The sequence below is a fragment of the Bufo gargarizans genome, chromosome 9 (genome assembly GCF_014858855.1).
Source record: "Bufo gargarizans isolate SCDJY-AF-19 chromosome 9, ASM1485885v1, whole genome shotgun sequence".
Taxonomy (NCBI): Eukaryota; Metazoa; Chordata; class Amphibia; order Anura; family Bufonidae; genus Bufo; species Bufo gargarizans.
The window spans coordinates 76092088-76114895 of NC_058088.1; the positions used below are offsets into that span (position 1 = coordinate 76092088).

The 22808-nt window shown below is 40.4% G+C and overlaps 1 protein-coding gene across 1 annotated transcript in view; it reads left to right on the forward strand.

The window, feature by feature from the left end:
* Positions 1-22808, forward strand: part of MAMLD1 (mastermind like domain containing 1) — a 228610-nt gene that overhangs the window by 129561 nt on the left and 76241 nt on the right. The window contains exon 2 of the mRNA XM_044268252.1: positions 16066-17754. Within this exon, the coding sequence (XP_044124187.1) occupies positions 16066-17754 (1689 nt within the window). The remainder of the gene's footprint in view (positions 1-16065; positions 17755-22808) is intronic.

Here is a 22808-nt window from a genome sequence, read left to right on the forward strand (position 1 = left end):
ATACTTTAATTGGGCATGTTCTTGAATTTCTTGAAACTCTTAATACACTATGTTGTAAATATGATAATCATATTGATGTTGAGCTTTTAATATTAGGTTGTTATAATCTATGAGAGGGAAAGAAGTTTCCAGAGATTAAGCTTGTATTAATAGGTATGTATTGACACATAAGTGAGAAGCAGAATTCTCTATATATGTCTTAATTAAGTGTACAGTTTTGTACACTAAAACCCAAACTTGTAAAAAGGTCTATGGATGCCTAGAAAGAAGACCAATGTCAACGAAAAATTAAGGTGGCCATACACTTTAGATAGTTCGGCTGAGAGCTCTTCCTCCTGTTCCACAACACATACACCCATGCATGCTCGGCATGTATTCTCATCAGAGAGAAGGGAATAAGGCTCCCGCAGCCAATATACCCAACCATTCTTTACGATATCTGGGGATGTCTGGGGAGATTCAGAACACTACCACATTAGATGGTTGGTTGATGGTGCTGAAATGGGTCTGGCTTCCTTTAATGTATATAGCTAGTTTTACACTTTGTGGTAACTCATACATATACAGTATATCAGGCTATAGACAACAAGACAGCTGCTTGAATAAGTTAAGGCCACTGATGTATAAAAAACTGTTTGACTAGTATTTTGGAAATGGTGGATGGATGATGTCCATAAGGCAGATGCAAAGTAGACAATGTACTTGTACATGTGGTACAGATGGATGGAGTGCGTTTAATATGTCCATTCAGTTGCCATAAAGGTCTTCTGGGAATTTATTTAAACAGTTGAGTACTATATGTTGACCAGCCTGACCCATTTAAATAGCAAATAATAGTCCTATTGGCATCAAACAAAACTCACATCTTGGTATTTAGCAGTAAACCTAATAAAGCAAAGGATAATACCAACTTTATTTAGGTGACTCATACACCTCAATGACATGTATTACATATTGGCTCTAGTATTTGTCTATGGTTGCGTTTGAATACCTTTCCCATAACCATGTTTTGTACAGCCACATATCGTACTATGGTACATTTTCTCTAACCCTATGAGTAGAAGGAAAAGCTAATTTTGTAAGGTCAGAAGGGTAGATGTCTATCCATCTAATCTATCCTAATGGCTTTATTGACTGTGGCACCTGTACGGTAGATATAGCTAGTAGCCTGCAGTTTTGAAGTTGCGAAACACAATCCTAGAAGAGAATAAACCAGCATTTTACACCACCACTTATACGGCTGTCTTAGTAAAAACGATAATCCCTAGTGTATATATCCTTTCATATCTGGCTCTGCTAAATGTCGAGAAGCCACAAGTCTGTTGATCTTTGTACTTAGCCTTTCCTTTGAATGTTTGAACAGCCTGTTTTCAGTTTCTTCTGGTGTTTTTTGCTTTATATCGGGTTGTTTGAAGCATGTGTGCTTCGGTAAACTTTTTAAAGCTCTGCATCATTTTGGTGAGAACCTAATTTGTTAAAGGCTAACTCCATAACTAAAGGTTACAATTTACTTTATGCACCAAGTATTGCTAAGACATTAATCTGTGCTCAAAAAGACACGCAAAACATTTCGCTAAAGAAGGTGGATTTGCTGGAAGTATCTTAATTGTCCCTCAAATTCATACTGTAAAATAACCATCTCACAAGAACCCATTTTAAACTGTATGCTTTATGAGGGCATATACACATCATAGATAAGGAGTGGACCCTTTTCTATTAGAAAGAGCTGAGAGCTGCCAACAAAATGCATATCTTTCTCTCTTGTTGACCAAGACTGACCATGTAACACATGGAGGGCCACTCAATGGCATGTCCTAAATTTCTATTGGAGGGGAAATGTATAGCCAAAGGATAAAATGTTACTGCATTACAGCACTTGAAAGTGGTCTAAAACTTTATTGTTATATCATATGTATAGTATATTCCTCCTTTATCTCATTTAACCGGTCAAACCTCTCCAAAAGGCTACCTCTATGTTTAAACCATGTTTTCTGTGACCTATTTCCTGCTCAATCATATACTATGAGAGGACCACCTCTGTAGAAGAATTCTAAGAGGTCCTCTCTAACTTTTCTAGGATTTCCCATTTTATAAACTTGTGCTCCTTTAAAACTGAAAAGAAAAGCTTTCATAGACAGCACATTATGTAAAAGTATTCCTATATAACACAATTCACATATTATAATTAATTTGGAATGATCTAGATACCAAGATAATACTTTAGGTGTATTTTCATTTCTGCTTGTCTTTTCTTGTTTATAAATGGGTTGCTTCTCCTTTTCCGCATAGACTAGGCAATGTTTTTAATAATTCTCTCTTAACAAACTGCTCCACCTTGCCGCGGTCTTAGTGTCCGCCATGAAGGTCCTATTAGCCTTAGTCAACAGGGAACCCCGCAGTTGCTGCTTATAAGCTTTTCAATATTAGAACCCCCACCAGGACAAAGCGCTATGGGGATGAAATGTTGAAAGCTTTCGGCATGCATTCTTAAAATAATGAGAGTAACTATTGAATCAATGGGTTTTACAAACTTTTTCTGTTTGGATTTAAAGATGAAAGCTACAATACGAGTATAACATTCCCTTACTTGTTAAACCATGTGTTGCTGTGTTTGAACTCTTAATTCAAGCATAGTTTTTGGCACACGGTCTAGTGTTTCAGCAAGACTATTTCACAGCTTATAAACTGCTTGATAAATATCTCTTCAAACAAATTAATGTGGCTAGGACTCAATCTTTCGGCATCATAAATATATTTACACACTTCCCCAACTAGATATAACGGCAATCACATAGAAAACAAGAATGAAGGGACGCTTCCTCAATTAGCTGACCTGCCTTGTGACAATCACAGTTCTGGATATCGGAGTACAGTATCTCTTTAGCATTCACATCACATTGGCTAGTGTGTGCAATGCAGAAACGACTGCCCTCTAATATGTAAATACGCAACTAAATTAGAATGACTATTAATTAATTGCATTCTTTTTTGGGAAGTACATGTATGTGATCTGAGCCAAGTGCTGATAGGAGATTTAAATGCAAATTACACCTGCGTTTGGTCAGTAAAACATTCATATGCAGCCTGGAGAGAAAAACTAAATTGAATGTAATTAACTAGCATGACAGTACACATAGAAACAACACAATAGTGCAGGTTATTTTAGAGCGATCCCTTCTACTGTCCGCATATTTCAGTGACTGAGATGCACTTTACATATTCAAGCGAGGCAATTATTTTTAATGTTGATAGTAAATACAGCTCAATGTCAAGGTGACACCATCATAAGCAAGGTTTTCTTATGATACGCCTGTCTCTATGTATATTTTCTATATGATATTTCAAAAGCTCCTAAATGGGTTGACTAATATAGAATACCCTTGTCTGTACTTCCTACTAGGGCTTTTGTACATCATAGACCTGGATTCCCTACTCAGGAAATAAGTAAACGTGGCTATCAAACTTTGTTGAACACAATCTATTTATGGTTATATGGTTGGGCATCCATTAGAGTAGCTTGTATACTACATTTGCCTCTGGGGATACTACTATGACCAGTCAGAACCATTGTAGGAGCCACTACTGAAGCTGACAACTGATCACTGTGGCTGCAACCATTAGAGAAAGGGTTGTCTTCATAAGACAACCTCCATGAAATCCTGTTAAATACTTTACGCCGATAACCATATTGTGTGGTCCATCTGCTTTATCTTCAGTGATCTCTAATGACTAGTGATGGCCTTGCGGTTCGCCCGGCGGTCGGTTCTCGGCGAACTTTGCTCGTTCATGATTCGCAGTACATGCAAACATATGGCGATATTCACTCCCGCCATATTCTTTTACATTGTGAAGAACTTTGACCCATGACACATCCATCAGGTGGTACAGGACAGCCAATTGAGACATTTCCGCACATGGACATACCCCCTACCTTATAAATAAACCCGATCTGGTCGCCATTTTACATTCAGTCTTTTGCCAGTGTAGGGAGAGGTTGCTGTGTGGAGCAGGGACAGGCTGTTAGGGACAAAAACGCTATCAAATAGGTCCGCAAAAGTCCTTTTAAGGACTGGTATAGGTGTACTATCGATAGGTGTGCAGTACAGAGGGGTGTAATACACTTATAATATACTTTCTAACATAGAAAGCATATTATAGTGGATTTGTATTGTGCAGCAGTGGTGAGCGGTTCTGCAGCGATACTGCAGCTACACAGAGTGACAAACGCAATTAGAAGAAATAATTATAACTGGTGTGATATACCAGCCGCCCCCCAAAAAACTGATAGAATTGGGGTGTTATATATTAATAATATACTTTCATAATAGTGTATTTGGGTACAGCAGCATTTATTTGCTGTTTTGCTGCGTTCCCTCTGCTACACAGAGTGACAAACGGTATTGGAAAAAATAATTATAACTCGTGTGATATACCAGTCGACCCCCAAAAAAGGGGCAGGGGTGTGATACACCTTCTTCCACAAATACTGCTCTTCTATAGTGACTTTTGTCACAGGGTCATTTAAAAAATGACAGGCAGAGGAAGAGGCAGGCCGTTCCACAGGGGTGGTAGGGGTTGGGCAGGACCACCAGGCCGGAGCCTAAGTGGGAAGTTGCAGAAGGTGCGTGCGATAATGTCAGAGGACACACCAGAGTTGGTTGAGTGGCTCACTTAGCCTTCCGCTTCTGCACCCTCCTCATCCTCTCTATCTGCACCCTCTTCACTCTCTGCTGTGTGCACCCCCAAAGACACCACCACCACCATATCCCCTCCGCTCGAGTCAGGGGAATCATTTTCCCATCCATTTCAAGACCTTTCCGATGCGCAGCCATTCTCGGCATCGGATTAGGAAGAGGAGGTATCAACAACTGCCACCCAGCAGTCTGACCACTGTACCCAGATCAGCCCAAGGACGGAGGTCCGCGCTGTTGCTGCCTACTCCGAGATCTCTAATCTTAGTGGTGGGGAAGATGACGATGATGATGTGTCGATGGACGTCATGTGGGTGCCCACAAGAGAGGAAGAGGAGGGCAGTTCAGAGGGAGAGACAGAGCAGCAGAGAGGGAGGAGAAGGAGGAGAAGCAGGCAGAACTTACAGTGCACAGGAGGCAAAAAGCAGACTGCAAATGTATCTGCAGCGAGCCATCCACCATGCACGGTCACATCTGGCTCTCCCAGGACGCCGGCACATGGCTTCGCAGTGTGGGCTTTTTTAACGTGTCCACTGCTGAAAATAGTGTTGCCATCTGCAGCCTATTTTTTTTATTATATTGCCGATATTTTGCATAAAAAAAAATTATGAATGGAGATCGCAAATTTGAATAGTACATCTGGTATGTCACTGTCCATGTTGTGGGACTACTTGTGCACTTCTAGTAATTATTTCTTGGCTGCAAATATGAGCTGAAGGTTTTTCAGGTTCGCCTGCCATTAAAATGAATGGGACCCGCCGCGAACTTGCAGTTCATGAACATTTGATCGTGTTCGCGAACCGTCCCGTTAGATGTTCGTCCATCACTACTAATGACCAGAGAACAGCCTGCAAGCACTCTCTGGGTTTGGCATAGCCAGATGTTACCACAATGCCCATTGACTTTAATAGGATCCAGAGGTGATCCAGCCGAGAGTCAGCAAATATGCATGGATTTGGTCAGACAAAAAATGCCGCGCGCAATGGTTTTTGCTTGGCTGAATCCTGGCATATTTGATGGGTGGCATCCGGATATCTGCCAGATCCCATTACAGTCAATAGGGCTGGCGGGCATTGCGGTAACATCCAGCTATGCCGAACCGAGAGAATGCCGGCCGGCTGTTCTCTTCTGCAACATTCTGTAAATGTGAAAGACGCCTAAGATAGCAGAAATGTTTATGAACAGATATGTAATTTTTTTTTTTGGTAGACCTTTTTATTGCTGAACTCAGCACCTCCTAGTTCAAGTTATGATTTCGAAACGTAATCCCAAATCAGTTACATTCACTAACATGGGATACTATATTCTCTAAAGTGCTGCTACTACTTTATTGCTGCTCTTGAATAAAATAATATCAATTTTGGTATTTTAGAATTGTTATTATTTTAATTCAAAATTATATTCATGGTCAATTGGAACACCTCAAGGTACATTAGGCATGTAGGGATTCAACCTTGAAATGATCTTGAGCTTCTTTGACTATGATATAGTATATGTTTATTCTGCCATATGCATAGCTGTTATATTTTCATACCCCGCTGTTAGAAAAGAAGGCTTACCAAGATTAATGCTCTCTGCTGATATTAGCCACAAACAAAGGTCAGAAACTCGGCATGTTTCTGGAATAAATCACTGGAAATAAAACTCCTCTTCCTTACTCACTAAAAGAATATTTGGTTCAAAGAAGGGCACATTAAATCTTCAGACATGTAGCAATTAATGTTCTACAGACAATGCCCACAACGCTCTGTAACATTCTGTCAAAAGAAAAAAAAATACCCTTGTATTTTTTCTGGTAATACAGCTGGCCCAGAGGAGCTTAAAGAAAGGTCTGCAGAGCTTACAATTGCAACTGGTCCCACATGGCTAGAAATTTCATAGACCCCCTATATTTATTGATTTATTTTATGCACTTATATAGCGCTACTATATTCCGCAGCGCTTTGCAGACATTAGCATCCAACTGCCCCCAATGGGGCTCACAATCTAAGTTCCCTATATTGGAGGGTGTAGCGTTATAAGTGGGGGCAGTGGAGACACACTTTTTACAAGTGATGAACATTTTTAGGTTCACGTCTGCGCTGTATCCAGCATAGCTGGATTTCACTGTGCACTGCCGGATCCTCATTCATGTGATCAGCAATGATCGCCAAGGGATGTTGAGGCTGATCATACAATGTAATATATGGATGGATGACCAAGTCAAAGAAGGATAGACTGGAGCAATCAGAACTGTTCTGGCAAGTTGACATGCTCTTTATTCAGGAAACCACTCTATATGATGTTCATATGCTTTAGTAGGGCATATTAAAAGGATTTAACTTCATAAGTCAACCTTTTCAATTTAGGTTGAGTGCAAGATATAGTAAAAGCTTCAATTCTTATTTTGGCAGCCACCCATTTTTATCAGTTGTTTGCCTTTATTATCACAACCCAACTTAGGCTACTTTCACACTAGAGTTTTTGCTGCATCCGGCAGGGTTCAGCAAGAACGCTTCCGTTGCAGATGATATAACCGTCTCCATCCGTTATGAACAGATCCGGTTGTATTATCTTTACATAGCCAAGACGGATCCGTTATTAACTCCATTGAAAGTCAATGGGGGACGGATTTGTTTTCTATTGTGTCAGATTGTTTCAGAGAAAAAGGATCCGTCCCCATTGACTTGCATTGGGGGTCATGCCGGTCATGTCTTGCTCCGCATCCCAGGACGGAAAGCAAACTACAACATGTTGCGGTTTGCTCTCCGGTCTGGGAATGCAACAAAACGGAACGGAATGCATTTTGGAGCACTCCGTTCTGTTCAGTTCAGTTTTGTCCCTATTGACAATGAATGGGGACAAAACTGAATCATATTTTTTTTTTCCGGTATTGAGCCCCTATGACGGAACTTAATACCGGAAAACTTAAACGCTAGCATGAGTAGATACATTTTCTGAAGTTAGGCTAGGTTGACAGTTCCGTTCTGTAAATGCAGTAGTCTGTTTCGGCAGAGGAGCCGACTACCGAAATGACCAGCATAGTCGGACTTCGCTGGTGTACTGTCGGATTCCCATTCACTATAATATTTACAGCATGAATGCTGGCTTCCTGCAGGAAAAGTACTGCTGCGTGAAGTGTTTTTTTCTGGCAGAAGGCCGGACACCTGACGGATCCCATTATTGTAAAGAGGGATTCAGAGACCCATGGTGGTGTCCAGCTATGCCAGATACGTTAATTCCAGTAGTCTGCTGCTCTTACACAATGCAGATGTGGACGCAGGGTTATCACACTATCTGTGTTTTCCTTCATCCATTTCTTAATGATTAAAACATAGGTTGTGATACTTCATCTTTATTGTTGTTGTCGGTTTTAACCAAACATATAACAAATACTAATTGTTGCTAAGAATGACTATTTTTCCTAATTAATTGCATACTAAACCCTACTGTTCCTTATTTTACAGTGCTTTTATCAAGACCGCAGTGTGTTATCCACGCAATGTTTTCTACACAAAAGCTCTGTTAGGAATAAGTAATTCCGATGCCTGGGTGTTTCCTACAAAATTATGCTTTTTGTTATGTTTTGTTACTGGCTGTTCCTTTTTTTAGATTTCACGGCGTGAGTTCATGGTTTTATTTAGTAAAGAGCAAATAAACTCTTCTTTGTGTTCTATAACAGTCTTTCAGTACCCCCTGAAGGCATACAGCTTCTGTCATGTGCATCGCACTGTTACTATCTGAGTGATTTGTAAAGTCACGAGTTGATAGATATTAGGATTATACAATTAGAAGATCTCTTACTCGTGTTGGAACTGAACTATTAAAGGAAATGTTTTACTTTATTTTAATGGATCAGACTACTGGATTTCTGGATACTCTGGACTCATGAATTTATGGGTAGTTTTTGGGGCGTATATATATAGCAAAATTAAAATGGCATCCCTCTCCTTTTCAAGCCCCTACCACTATAGCAATGCAGATTCCAGGGTAAGGATCCATTTTACCATGAATGCTTGGCAAAATGCAACTATTTATCTTATGAGGGAGGGATTGAGGATAAAAAGTAGGACCTTTGGTGGTTGGTTGGTGCTCCTCATGCTTCGTGATAACAAATCATTTTTCCTAAAATGGCGACTGGAGTTGTCTTAGAAAGAATGGGCAAAAAACCCACTGCCTGCAGAAGGACCTGTACTGAAGGACCTGTGAGAGCGTGATCAGCATGATCACTGATGCCATCACCAGATGATCACGGTAGGATCGTGTGGGGACATCATCACGCTCAGCACAGGTCCTTCAGCAGGTCTTTTTCAATCAAGAGAGATTTTTTTTTTTTTACTCAAAAGGCCACTAGCGTATTACCATTTTTAATGTCCGTTAAACAGGTGCCGTTAAAAATGGTCCCATTGTTTGATAGGCTGAATGGGGTTTTAACATGCCGATTTGTGAAAATGCAAAACTTTGCTCATCTCTAATTACAATCATCAAGTGCCCAAATAACATTACCATGTAATGCCTTAATGACACTCACAACTAAATAAAGATCAATTCCCTCATACACATTAGACTATTGTTGGCTGTTGGGTCAACAAGCCTTTTTTATAGGGACTGGCTAACATCTAATATGTATCTAGAGCTCCTGACTCTCCCCCAAGAGGTGATGTCAAGGAGAAGAATTCAGGCATCTTCAATTTAGTGCCCCATCCCATTGTTTTTCCTGGAGATGAGCCAAGGCCAGAGATTTCTGACAGCTGCTTTTTTTAAAGTACAATCTTAAATGATTTTTATGCGCACCAGATGTTGATAGCCCTCAGGATAGTGAATCAATATCATATCGTTGGGGCATATTTACTTTTCTCTGATTGGTGGGGTTGCCGAGTGCAGGACCCTCACCAATCTGATATTGGTGACCTATTGCAAGGATAGGTCATCAATATGTGGAGCCCCGAAAAGCCCCTTTAATAATAATATAGGACATTAAAACATTTAAATCTATATATTACATAGTTGTGCATCAGTATTTCCAGCCTTTCCTGTCTTCGACTAGATTAGATGTGAAACGGTAGCCTTTAGGAAAGAAAGAAACTCAATGCTAATCACCCTAATAATTTATGAGTCTAGTTTCTTATATCCTTATGTATAATTATATATACCTTGTTTTTAACCACACAATCTCTTTTTTAGGTCACGTGATATCATTACACTCTTTTGGTATTTAGATTCCTTTCCTGGTAGCCAGGTGCACTGGATATAATTTATAAAGTTAAATAGCTTGATATTCTACCACTATCTTAGTACAATGACAGGTGAACAGATGAAAGAAGAGGTCTGTCATTTGGAAGATGCCAATCGAAATTCATTGTGAACATGTAGGCATATATGGTCCTGGTGCTATGAAAGCGCAACAGGTGTGAAAATTATACCATGGATTTAGTAATGGCTGGGTATGTGTAACGAATGAACAAAGAGTAAGGACTTGCTGTCCAAGAGCGTGCTGAGCGTGCTGTTTTTGCATGGCAATAACCGACCACACACTTTACATGGTACTATTACTTTTCTAGAAAGTTGAGACTGGAACATATTAAACATCCTGTACAGAATCCTAGCCACTTTCGAGACTTAGACTTCCAGTTTAATTAAAACATCAGAAAGAAGTCCAAAAAGGTTCTGATGACCAAGGTTCTGATGACCAGAAGAAAAAGATTCAATACCTCGTAAAGGGGTTGTACAAAATTAGGTAAACATGGGTGCCATCTTCTACAAACAATGAGATGACATCCTATGGTTGAGCGTGCCACAGTTTTTGGTAAAAGCGGTCATGTTTTTTATCTTGTACATGTTGCCTATAGCTTAAAGAGGCTGTCTCACTTCAACAAATGGTTGTCGCACACTGTAGGAAAAAGTGCCGGCCTATGCACACTCCCCCAGTCTCGGCCACTAGAGAGACCGACGCCGGCTCCTATAGTATGCAAGTACGGCCACCGCTGCTAGTTTGCAGATTGATCATTACCCCTGGAAACCAGTAGTATTTAATGTGATGGAAAAATGAATCCAGCCAGCAAAGGAGGCAATACGGACAATCACAATACTTTAGTAATTGCCTGGTATTAACTTTACATGATAAATGCCATTTGCTGAAGTGAGAACACCCCTTTAAGTTGGCCTTACACTTAATCTCCTTCATAAAGATGCACGCTCAGGTTTGGACTTGTTTATGGGCACAGAGAGAGGAGATAAGCAGACAAACATCTCTGGTGATGCTTATTTTCCACGGAAACAAGGGATCTGGTGAATTAAAACCCAATATGACTGGCCCTTGTTTCCCATGACTGCAGATGTTGTGTAGAGTCAGGCTGTTCCTATATATATTAGATTGTATATGTATTCTGGATATGCTATAGGAAGATGAATGAGCTGAGAGTGTTCTCAATAAAGATTAATGGGTATTAATGCGTCTCTGAAAACATTCAAGTTTTTTAAGAATCTGTAAAGAATTTGTAGGAAATATTGTTTTCTAATCCACTAATACAGGAAGAATTTTTTTTAGAAATAAGAGCCCACCACAGAAAAAGTTGCCTTATTATAGACAGTCAACCTATTTTCCTTGTGAATTTGAGGCATATGGAAGATCTTGTAAAGGAGACGCTAAACCATGTAACGCTAAAATAGAATGTCTGCTGAGAATAGACAAAGGATAACTGCAGGAGGGCTATTAAAATGGATGAGTACCTCAACTTTCCTAAGAATTGCTGGCTCTGTGACAGAGGAAAGGGGCTTTAGGTATCATTGAGACTATGCTTAAATTCTCCTGCCGTAGGCATATAGCATGTATATTTACAAAAAAATTGCAAACTCCGCAGGACTTTTGCATTCAGTGTGTACACTTTGTACAGCTCGAATATGAGCTCCAGGGAATATTATGATCATCTTGAAAACAAAATCTGAAGGTAATAAGACATATTACTTTGTATCAGTGTGTAAAGTCAGGCAAACCCTTAGCGCCTTGCTTCTAGCCTCAGCATATTTAGCACACAAGGTTTTTATAAACTACTGACGGGCAGCAGATTTGTCTAAGACACTTTAGGCCATTATCTGGCTACTCCGTGAATAATAATTGTACAGTAGGCTAATGAACGGTCATATGTTATGTCCATGGACTAGTAAAGAATTAATACTGTGGTTTCATCATTTTATTATACACTTATTAATCATGGGCAGCAAATCCACCATACAGTAGTCTGCTTATTCTGCCTGGGTCAGGACACAACTGATCCTGGGTTTAATACTTATGATTAATTTATAAACCCTAAACATGACCATACACAAAGTAGAGGGGAGAACATAGCACTGACTATCCATGTGCTAAACCACCACTCTCACGAAATAAGAAGAGACGAGACGGCACTCACCATGAAGGTCCAATCTTTACTTTATTGAGGTAAAAGGCATGTGGGCAGGCAATCAAAGCGTGGTGCTCCACACAGACACCATGATCGCAGATGATAAACAGCTTAAGGCTAGGCAAGTACCAGCTTGGGAGACTCCTTGGTTCCGTTGACTTACATGGTGTCTGTGTGGAGCACCACGCTTTTATTGCCTGCCCACATGCCTTTTACCTCAATAAAGTAAAGATTGGACCTTCATGGTGAGTGCCGTCTCGTATCTTCTTATTTAGTGCGGGACTATGTGTGCTGAGACTGAGCACCACCGAAGTCGACTGTGGGTCCCGGCAGGGGCGTAGCCTTAGGAGGTGCAGAGGTAGCAGTCGCTACCGGGCCCAGGAGCCTGAAGGGGCCCAAAGACCCTTGTGCCACATAAAAAGACACTGGCATTATAGAAAGTGCATGCTGGTCAAGTTACCCCTCTGGATGTAGGGAAGGGGTTAGGCCAAGAATTTGGCATGGCGGGGGTGGGGGTGAGGTTTTTGCCTCATGCAGCATAAAGGCTATGTGCTTCCCTGCCCCTGACCACAAAGCACTGAGGGAAGGGGGGGCCCAAGCTTAACTCTAGCACCAAGGCCCATGGCCCATAGCTATGCCCCTGGGTCCCGGTGTCATCGCTGAGGGTAAGTGTCCTCCCGGAATTAGAGGGGAAGCTGAAGAAGTGCCGTCCTGTCTGTTTGTCTCCTTGTGTTGATCTAAACCACCTCTCTGTCATCTACCCCAACCACACTGTGGTCCCTCACTAGATTTCTACGATCAAGGAAAGACCAAGTGAAAGGGGGCCATACACATTAGTCTAAAGTTGATCAAAACAAATGATTTTAAACCAAAACTAAAATTCGTCTGTTTAAATTTAACAATGACATAGCATTATCGTTTGAAAAGTTGGCCATGTTTAATATTTTCATCAGGTAGTCGGATGAAAGATCTTTCATTTAAAGAAGGATTGTTCATGAACAAAAGTTTTTTCTTTGAAAAAAACGCTCCTATAAAGATGTTTTACCCATCGCCCAATTTAATTGAACGTCTATGGGCAATATGGTCTAAAGTGTCTAGGTCCATGTCTGTGAAAGGAAAGTTCACCAGATGTTTGTTTGTTCAACTATCAACCAACTTCAACCTCACCAAAAACAACCAACTTTATCATCCACTGTATAGATATTAGACCCATTTTATAATTTGTTATATAAAACTAGAAGATAATCTGTCACCAAGATGCTAAACTAGTAGAATTGGCAACAAGTGGCCTTCTCATTAGACAATTAGTGCGTAATGAATTTAAAACTATGCACTCCTCTTGGTTGACCAATGATCTACAATTAGCTGGTTTGTTTTTGGGAAGTTATTTAATGGATATTTCTGCTCCCACTACCTTACCCAATAAGAACATCTGATTGATGTACAAATTTAAAAACACAGTGATATATATATAGAATTTAGATGCTTCCGATAAGGCATTGAAGTGATTTATTTATTTTTTACTCACTTATATTAGCACTGACATATTCCACAGCGTTTTACAGACTTTATCATTACTACAGAGTGATAGCCTAACCTGAGGCCATCAATATACTCACATATAAAAAGCTATGATATACAGGGCCAAGAGTGGTGGTACTGTAGGCACAGAAGGACACTGCCTACGGCATCAATGAGGTGGGGGCAAAATGTATGGATTTAAAATGTATCTGCCTTTAACTTTATTGTGCCAATCAACTGGGCACATTGTCCAACCTGCTAATAATAGTTCAGGTGCCAGAGCATGATGAGCATTTTTAGTGTGCCAGAATAAATTAATGGCGGTAAACTTCCGAAACGTGTTTATTTAAAAAAAAAAACTGCCTTAGGCACAAAGAAAGCCTATCCCGCCCCAAGTGTATCTTCATATAATCGAGGCCATTTTTCATTTTTGCCTCTATGGGAGAGATTTATTGCAATGATTTTTTTTTTGTAGGTAGTCTGGATTACTTGTCAAATCATGTACGCCATGTTGTTTTTATTGCTTTTGTCCTGCTGGAGTCTTGTTAACACCTTGATGATTTGGTGTCTTTGTTTGTTGTGCTTCTTGTGGGCTATAAAGATTTTTCCTCATTACATGAGGCAGTGGTGTTAATGATAGATTAATCAAGTTGACACACAGGTCATAGCTATTAAGCCAGTGGCTACACGTACTATAATAACACTTATATTGAAATGATTTGCTGTGTTTGCTTTTATTTATGTACTTAGTAAATTTTTTATGTTTTTATTAAATAATCATGCTTAAGGGGAAGTATTGATTTTATATTTACAATTCTTATTTTAAGAGCAAGATTAGAAAGTAGCCTTTCAAAAAGACATATTTTCTTCATGCAGGCACATAGGCGCCTTTACTTGGAAGACAGTTGAACCTAGATAATCGTATCTATGAGCTGCATTAGTCTCAGATGTAACCACAGTTAAGGTTTCGTTCACAGCTCCATTTGGTATATCTGGTAGTCTGTTCTGGCAGAAGAATAGACTACCAGGGTTACCATATCCAGCATAGCCAGATACCACCAGGCACTGCCAGATGCCTATTCACTATAATGGGATCCAGCGGGACAGAAATCTGGCATTTATGCCTGCAACCCTCCGGAATCCATTGTAGTGAATGAAAATCTAGTGTATCTAGCTGTGCCAGATATGGTAAATCCGGCAGTTTGTTTCGTTGCCAGCACAGACTACCATATTTACCAAATGGGGATGTGAACCTAGCCTAAGGCTAATGTCTTATTCTCTCCTGTCATACTGTAGGATACCAAGAGGCTGGCATCTGTGCCAATTATTGAGGGGTCTGCACAATGGAGAGCTGACTTTATAACATGAAAAAAAATCACTGACAGCAACAACATGTCCTCCATTTTACTAAAGAACTAAGAACTAAAAAAGCTCTACAGTGTTAAGATGGATTCACACAGCCCGATTTTTGGGTCGATTATTGGAAACAAATGTTCCTATGAATGCTTGTTTCCGAAACGCTTGTTCATTGGGTGGTGCAGACGCCTCAATCATCGTTCCTGGACATCAGATCTTGCTGTCTAAACAGTACTCTGCTGCCATGGAACAATGATTTTGTATGGGGACGAGCAATAGCAGAAGCCATTGCTCGTCCTCTACTGTGGATGAGATCGCTACATGTAAATGCAGTGCTTTACCTCAACTTACGAGCACCCAATTGTCAGGAAGGAACGCTTCCTTCCCCACAGTCGGCGGCTACTTGCAGCATCTAACTGCTCCTTTAGGATCCCACCAAACACCTAATATCTCAGCTTTCTGGGACCTTGCGAGTATAAATTATGGAGAGTGGGTTATGGAGGATAGCAGCAGTCATACGTGGATATTAAGGTTTTCACTGCAGTGCTAATCTGGTCAATTGCTCATTCCTATGAGATTGATGTCATGGGAAAACTTGTTTGGCTCTCAGCCCTCTTTCCTGACTCCCATTTGGATCACATTTGGAACGGTGAAGAGCTACTGCACAAACCCCCTGCCACCACTTATCCCCCAAGTTGAACAAAAGATTAGGCATTTGAAATTAGATGCAGGAGGATATCCATTAGTATCACCAGATAGTGGGAAAAGAAAAATCGCCCTTTAAATCCACAGAAAAATTCAACAATCAAAAATCTGCACAAAATATATGCTATGATCCATTATAAGAGGAAACAAACCATGTGATAAATGTTTGAATACGTGTAATATGGAATATTCTATGTTCTAGTATACAGTGATCCAATAACACGTATTGTCTGTGTGTCTGAATGTAAAATAATGCAAGCTGGTGACAGTATTAATCATTATGACAATGACATTTTAATATGAAGATTTGTAAAACCTTTTATGCTATCTTCTTTATGTTGGTAATCTATCTAATGTGACCTAAATGCCATGATTAACAAACAGAGATAAGAATATTTCTTTTTATCTTTCAGCTACAAGGATCCATAAAGAGAAAGCTGGAAGATGACAGTTCCCCTGTGTCCTCTGGCATAAACGATATTATATTTTCAAGTGACAACAAACGACTCTGTCTCGATGATGTTACACTTCCTATGGGCCAAACACAAAGCAGCAGCTCAAGTGTATCATGCTCTGATTTGCAGCATTCTCCTTTCTCTGCCAATCACAGTGCTTCATCCATGGGGGTTGGTGGACATCAAGTTTTACTTGAAAATAACCACATGAATGGGAGAGGGATGGCTTCTCCGTTCTCAAATGCAGAAATGAATCAGAAAGTCTCATATGAAGAAAAGAATACCAATCTACAATCTGTGGACCAAGAACTGCAGGACCTCTTGGAAGAGTTAACCAAAATGCCTGATCCATCTCCAAATGACTTGGATCTTGAGAAAATCTTGTCTGGTAAGCCAGACGAGCCACTTGTCATGAGTCATTCTCAACCTAATTTGAGTTCAACTCCCAAACTCTCCCCAGCACAATCATCTCATTTGGACAACCATATCTCTAGCAAGGATTTCTCTGGTGGTTGTAGTTCTGCAAATGCTGGTTCCCCCCAAATTAGACCTTCATCTACAGGAACCAGTTATCCAATTTCTTCATCAAGCAAGCCTGCTCAGTCACCTATTCCTGCAAATCAGAGTAAGGGTCAGTCACAGACTATGTTACCTGCATCAATTGCTAACATGCCTGGGTCAAACTGGCATGCACAACAATTGAAGCAACTGGCTGCAAGTAAACAAGTACCTCCAGGCAAGCAGCAAGTGCCAACACCAAACTGGCCAACAATATCACCTACAGGTCTGTCTCCACCATACAGACCTGGATCTTCTCCTCAGCAGCCTTTCAGCCCACAAAGTGTCATGGTAACGAGCATGAGCACAGGAAATTTACAGGGAAATACTATACAAGGTTCACAAAATGCTATGTTATCAAGCATGCCTTCAGCCAGCAACCCAAGCAACAGGCCTTCTCCACCTTATGTATCAGAAAAGATTGCAAGTCCAGCTATTAACCAGCAACCGTTCAGCCCTCAGAACTCTATGTTGCAGAATATTACAACAAGCAACATCCCAGCAAACACTATCAAAAGTCCCCAAAACAATATGGTGCCAAGTATGGCACCTGCCAATGCTGGACCTTCACCACCCTATCAACCAGAGAAGCTCTCAAGCCCAGCTTTGCATCAGCAGCCATTTAGTCCCCAGAACACATTAATGTCCAGTCTTACCCCTACAGGCAGCCAGTCAAGCCTACAGAATTCTCTCTTTAAGTCAATGACCACAAACCAGCCAAAAAATATGAACATGATTATGCAACAGCCTTCCAATGGCTTGCAGGCTGGGATAGTCAATGACAGTTCAGGAGGCCACGACCAGTTTTCCTTTAACAACACTAAGCCACTATCTCATTTTGCCCCCGATTCTGCTAACCAGAAAATGAACTTGTCATCAAATCCTGGATCACTAATTCATTATCTTCAGCAGCAACAACAGCAGCAGCAGCAACAACAGCAGCAGCCCCAACATCAGCCGCCAACGGTGCAGCAGAATCAGCAAGTTGGCAACAGTCAGTTTCTCCAACAACAGATCAGGCAGCTGATGCAGCCTTCAAGGATGCAGAGACAAATGCAGTCCAGTGCTTTGCCTCCTCAATCCAGACAGGTAAGAATTTTTTGACGTGCAGTGCTGTATTCTAGTCAATGGGCAACCCGTAAACTAGACTCTACAGCAATAACTTTTGTTGCATTTACCACTTTCTGGTACAAGCGTATGCACAGTACAAAGGAAAATTACCTTGTCTCATCCCAAAGCCTTCATATCTGGGTGATATTCAATGCCTTTGATTTTCTGAATGTATTGCCTAACTCATGAACTCTATATTTATCTTGTGTAGTTTTTTGTTCTTTAGGGTGAATGCACTTTTTCCTATATCTGCTTTTATGGAGGAAAAGTCCTCCTAGATGGATATTTAGCACTAGGAGACATTATTCACATTTTTCCTACTATGTAGCTCATAATGGATGTAACAAAGATCAGGAAGGAAGCATATTTTAGAGAAAGATAAGAACAAGAATAGCTGTGAAACAGGAGGATCATAGGCTAACAGGAAATGCAAGGAAATTCTGGGATAAAGAAATGGCAATAAAACTAGAAAGATCTAAGACTAATTTATAGTGTGCCTCCAGTGTTGAGGGATCTTGGTTCAAGTATTAGAGAATTGCAATATAAGCAATAACCTGGCCATACATATTACATAGCTGTTCTCCAAAGGGACTACGCCTCTGCAATACTCTTCTGATGGCATCTTATATCCCCCAAAACAAGTAGATCAGTCATGTTGAAATCCAACAGTCTGATTCCTCTGTCCTCTGAATCTGCTGTTGAGTCAGAGCCTGAAGCTCCCATACAGATTAGTTGGTTGGCCAGTGTTGACTAAATTGGTGTGTTTGGCTGATATTCATGCATTCTGTATGGCCACCTGAACTCAAAAGGGTTTTCCAGGCTGATGATCATTTTTAATTAACCCCTGTAATGTGTGATAGCTAATGAAAAAATCATGTTTGCCTCCTCCCCGACACTCCATTTTGGTGCCTTGACTCTGTTCAGTAATCTTCTGGTACTCCCAGCTGGGGTACGGATGAGGTCACATGCATCGCTGCAGCCAATGACTGGCCTCATAGGTGACGTGTATCAAAGTGACACATCACGTGCCACTTGGAGAAATGTCACCTCTGAAGCCAGTCATTTGCTGCATCGGCGCATGTGACCCTGTCCGTATCGTGGCCAGAAGTAAACAAGTCAGGGACAAGAAGATTGCCGAATGGAGCCAGGGAGCAAGAACAGAGTGGCAAGGAGCAGGTGAGTATATTTTTTTCATTAGGTAGTGCACGTTATAGCGGCTGCAATCCTGAGGCAATAATCCTGAATAAACACATTTAAATGTTTTTTCTGGTAATAACGATTTGCCCGCAGCCTACTGAAACAAAGAGATTCATACTTACCATCTCCATACTGCTCTGGTCCTTCTGTCTGTCTTCACCTTCCAATCCCTGCACTGTTTTCTTCTGGCGGTGCATGGATATGGTCACATGCTCAGCTCCAGCCAATGACTGTCTTCAGTGGTAACGTTCTGCTTGTGGCCACATCACCGCTGATTCTAGTCATTGCCTGGAGCAGTGCAAGTGACCATCAGATGTAAACAGTCTGGGGACAGGCGGAAAGTATGAATCTTCTGTTTCAGGGAGCAGAGTGCAGGCACTTAAATTATAATCATTGGAAAACCCTTTGAGGGAAGAAGGAATATACCTACAGTATAAATCTGTGAATTTAGGATGTGCCATTACCAAAATCATACGTGTTGTTTTCAGATAATATTCAGTGTTATGCACCAGCTCCCTAATATTTAGCCAAAATATATCCAATACATTTCTAGTCACATTTATAACATTTTGGGGCACATTTATTAAGACCTTGGTTGTACCAATGTAAGTGACATAACTAGTGCAAAAAAACTCTACAGTTGGTATTTATTTTTGCATCGCTGGAGCCGTGGGTTTACCTTCACCCTGCAGTTATTTTCACAGTCTATATACTCTGTATGTTCATATAGGTTTTCTGCAGAAGTTGTAATCTTTCCACTCATGCAGCCAATGTAAAGAAATGTGTCCTGCAAAATTCCATCCAAACTCGTATAAAGAACATTGTGATAAGGAGGTACCGAAAGGTCTGTGCTAAACTCTACATCTCCTAGTACAGTAAATACCACTCCACTGCCCAAATAATGATACAATAAACTTTCCTTCAGCATAGTCATCTGGGGACTAATTGTTGGATTACCACAGTACTCGGGACCCCTAGTAACCTGGCTGCTCTTCCTTAGTCTCTTGGTCATATTAGATCTTATTAATTAAACTGCCCAATTATATAAGCTTCATTATTTGCAATAAAGAAATCTAGTACAATTTAAGACTGGAACTAAAGCTGCACAGCATTTTCCCATATAATGGAAAGAGGTGCAGCTTGTGTACTGAGAAGGAATGTGGATGACTGCCAGTTGGAGTAGGAACACAAAGACATGAAATTTGATCCTTGTAGCAAACAGTGGAGCAGAGGGAAAGGCACAGCTGTTGTGACATAAACCCACAAGAACAGCCTTTTAGGTACTCTTTGTATTTCAAGAAGACTCCTAGAGACATTAAACTATTCATAAGCTTAGTAATGCGCCCATAGGAACCTGTAAGACAAGTACACTGCATGTCCTGAAGGACGGTGTGTGCACAATTTTTACGAATAATTTTTGCTTTACGTACAGTTGTGGCAAACTTTAAATTGACACTTAAAGTAAAAGCCATTAATAGTGTCATGTTAAAGAGGACCTTTCATCAGTTTTGCAAAAGTCTAATTAGGGTGTTACCTTATAGGGCGCCCTCCACTGATGCCATGGCTGTGGCCCCCCGTTGATTTTGGCGCCTTGTATTATAATGAGGAGTATCAGAACAATCAGGAGGAGACTGAGTCTTTCTCAGTGGGCGTCTCCTTCTCCCTGTTCTGATGCTAGTAATTAGCATACTGAGCGGGGGAAAATATCGGAGGGCACAGCAGGAGAGCGTAGCGGCGCCCAGGAATAATAGTAAGCACTATAGGATCTAATGCCCTAACTAACGTGCTACTTATCTTATAAAGTCTGGACCCTTGAAAGGTCCTCTTTAAGGTTCAACTGTAAGACCCCAAGTGTTGGTCAGTATTAGATAAAGGACCATATTTGTCACTATATTAGAGCCCCAGATGAAGCTAGAAACAGAGGACCACAAAACAGATTTGGGACCGCAAGCATTTGCAGACTATACATATGATATATTATTAAAACTGCTATTGATTAAGAATTGATAGAGGGGTTATCCATGAGGGTGAAATTAGTTGTACACAGCCTCATAGTTTAGGTCCCTGCTGGACTCTTCCTTCTTTACCATCTTGATATGTAGGAAATGTCTGGAGACGCTTGCTCAGTCAATTACTATCACAAATTTTTACTCCGTGGAGAACCCCTTTAAGAAAAATTATTTATGGCACTCTGTACACATTGACTAGGGGATGGGTTTTCCATCTAGTTGAAATCCATGAGACTTATGACGTGCCCTACCCAATCCCTAAATAATAGAGCTGTTTGGAGAAGGCTCCTGAACCCCTTAAAGCCCCTTAGGTACTTCAGTGGGATCCTTCCATGGTATATCACTGAAATCACTGACATGTCAAAAAATATACAGATAGTAAAATTGGCCTACTACAAAATTGACCCTAGTGTGCATTGTGTGTCAGGGTTCGAGTATCTATATGGCAGCCACCGACTTCCCAGGGAGTTGCCCCAGCCGCACAACTATCCCTGCACTTTGAGGTCCCTGTGAGAAAATACATTTGTCATTTATCATAATTTGCATGACCGATGAGAACTAACGGTAGAATGGGACATAGTTTATAAATAAAAACTGCATAACCATTTATGGAACTATTAGGGTGCTGAAAGTTTAGAAGGTATAACAATTTCATTTTATATATCTGTGGTAAATTTTTGCATCTGAATCTGACTAATAAATAAATACTGATCAGATGTATGGAGACTTATTTTCAGGAAATGCCCCATGACAAGTCAGCCAAACCTAGACTTCACCTAAAGGAAGAGCCACCCATCTGTAGATAGAGTAATAAGAACAAGTACTATACTCCCTTCCCCCCACCTACTTTTAATTTTAAAATAGATTATGCAAACCCAAGCCAAACATTGGTTCCTTTGAAGCTCATTGTGTCAGACTCTGGAACATCTGGAAGATCCTCTGGTCCTCTTGTACATCAGCCTGACACTGGTTTTGCCCGACAGTGTTTTATGCTAAGGATCTCTTTAGATGGCCAATTGCAGGGCCATAATGACCGCAGTTCAATGATATAACATGTTAATCAGCCGATGTATACCATATGGGGGAAGAATGATTGTTACTACGATCATTCATCCTCCATGCATTTTACATTAAATCACCAACAAGCATTTTTACATTCTCAAAAAAGATCCAGTCAGCTGACAAACAAGCGTTTGATCATTTACACTTGGCAACGATGAGCAACAAGCATCCTTCTGAACGCTTATTGAGTCGATCGTCGGCCCATGTAAAAGGGTCTTAACCTTGTTCTTGTATTGATTATATTCTAGCTGATCAAGCAGAGAGATACTGTACACATGGTGACATTTAGTTTAGTTCTGTAGACACTATATAAATGCTTGGTAGTCTAGTTTTGCTATTTTACCAACAAGTAGGAACACAAAGTTTATCATTTTCTAGTAAATTGAAATTCTTATTTCAACCTGTTAATCGACAGATTTTATTACCCGTAGAAATGAGAAGTACTCAAGTGTAGTCTTTAAAAGCATCATCAAAATAAAAATACCATGAGGAAATACAATTGGCCACAGCTTTTATCATGCCTTTCTAAATGTTTTTTTAATCAAGTGCACAAAATGATTTAATTTCCATCAAATATGAAAAGCAGCTGCTCTGAAAATGTGCATGACTGAAATGAAGATGATTAAACAGTGTTTGTCGTAGTAGATGTAGCAAGCAAAATCCTAAAATAAGACTAGAAGCTATATATACAATAAAATTATTTTAACGTGGCATCAATAGAGCTTGATGGGAGCCAGATCATCAGATATTCTCTGTTATCGGACA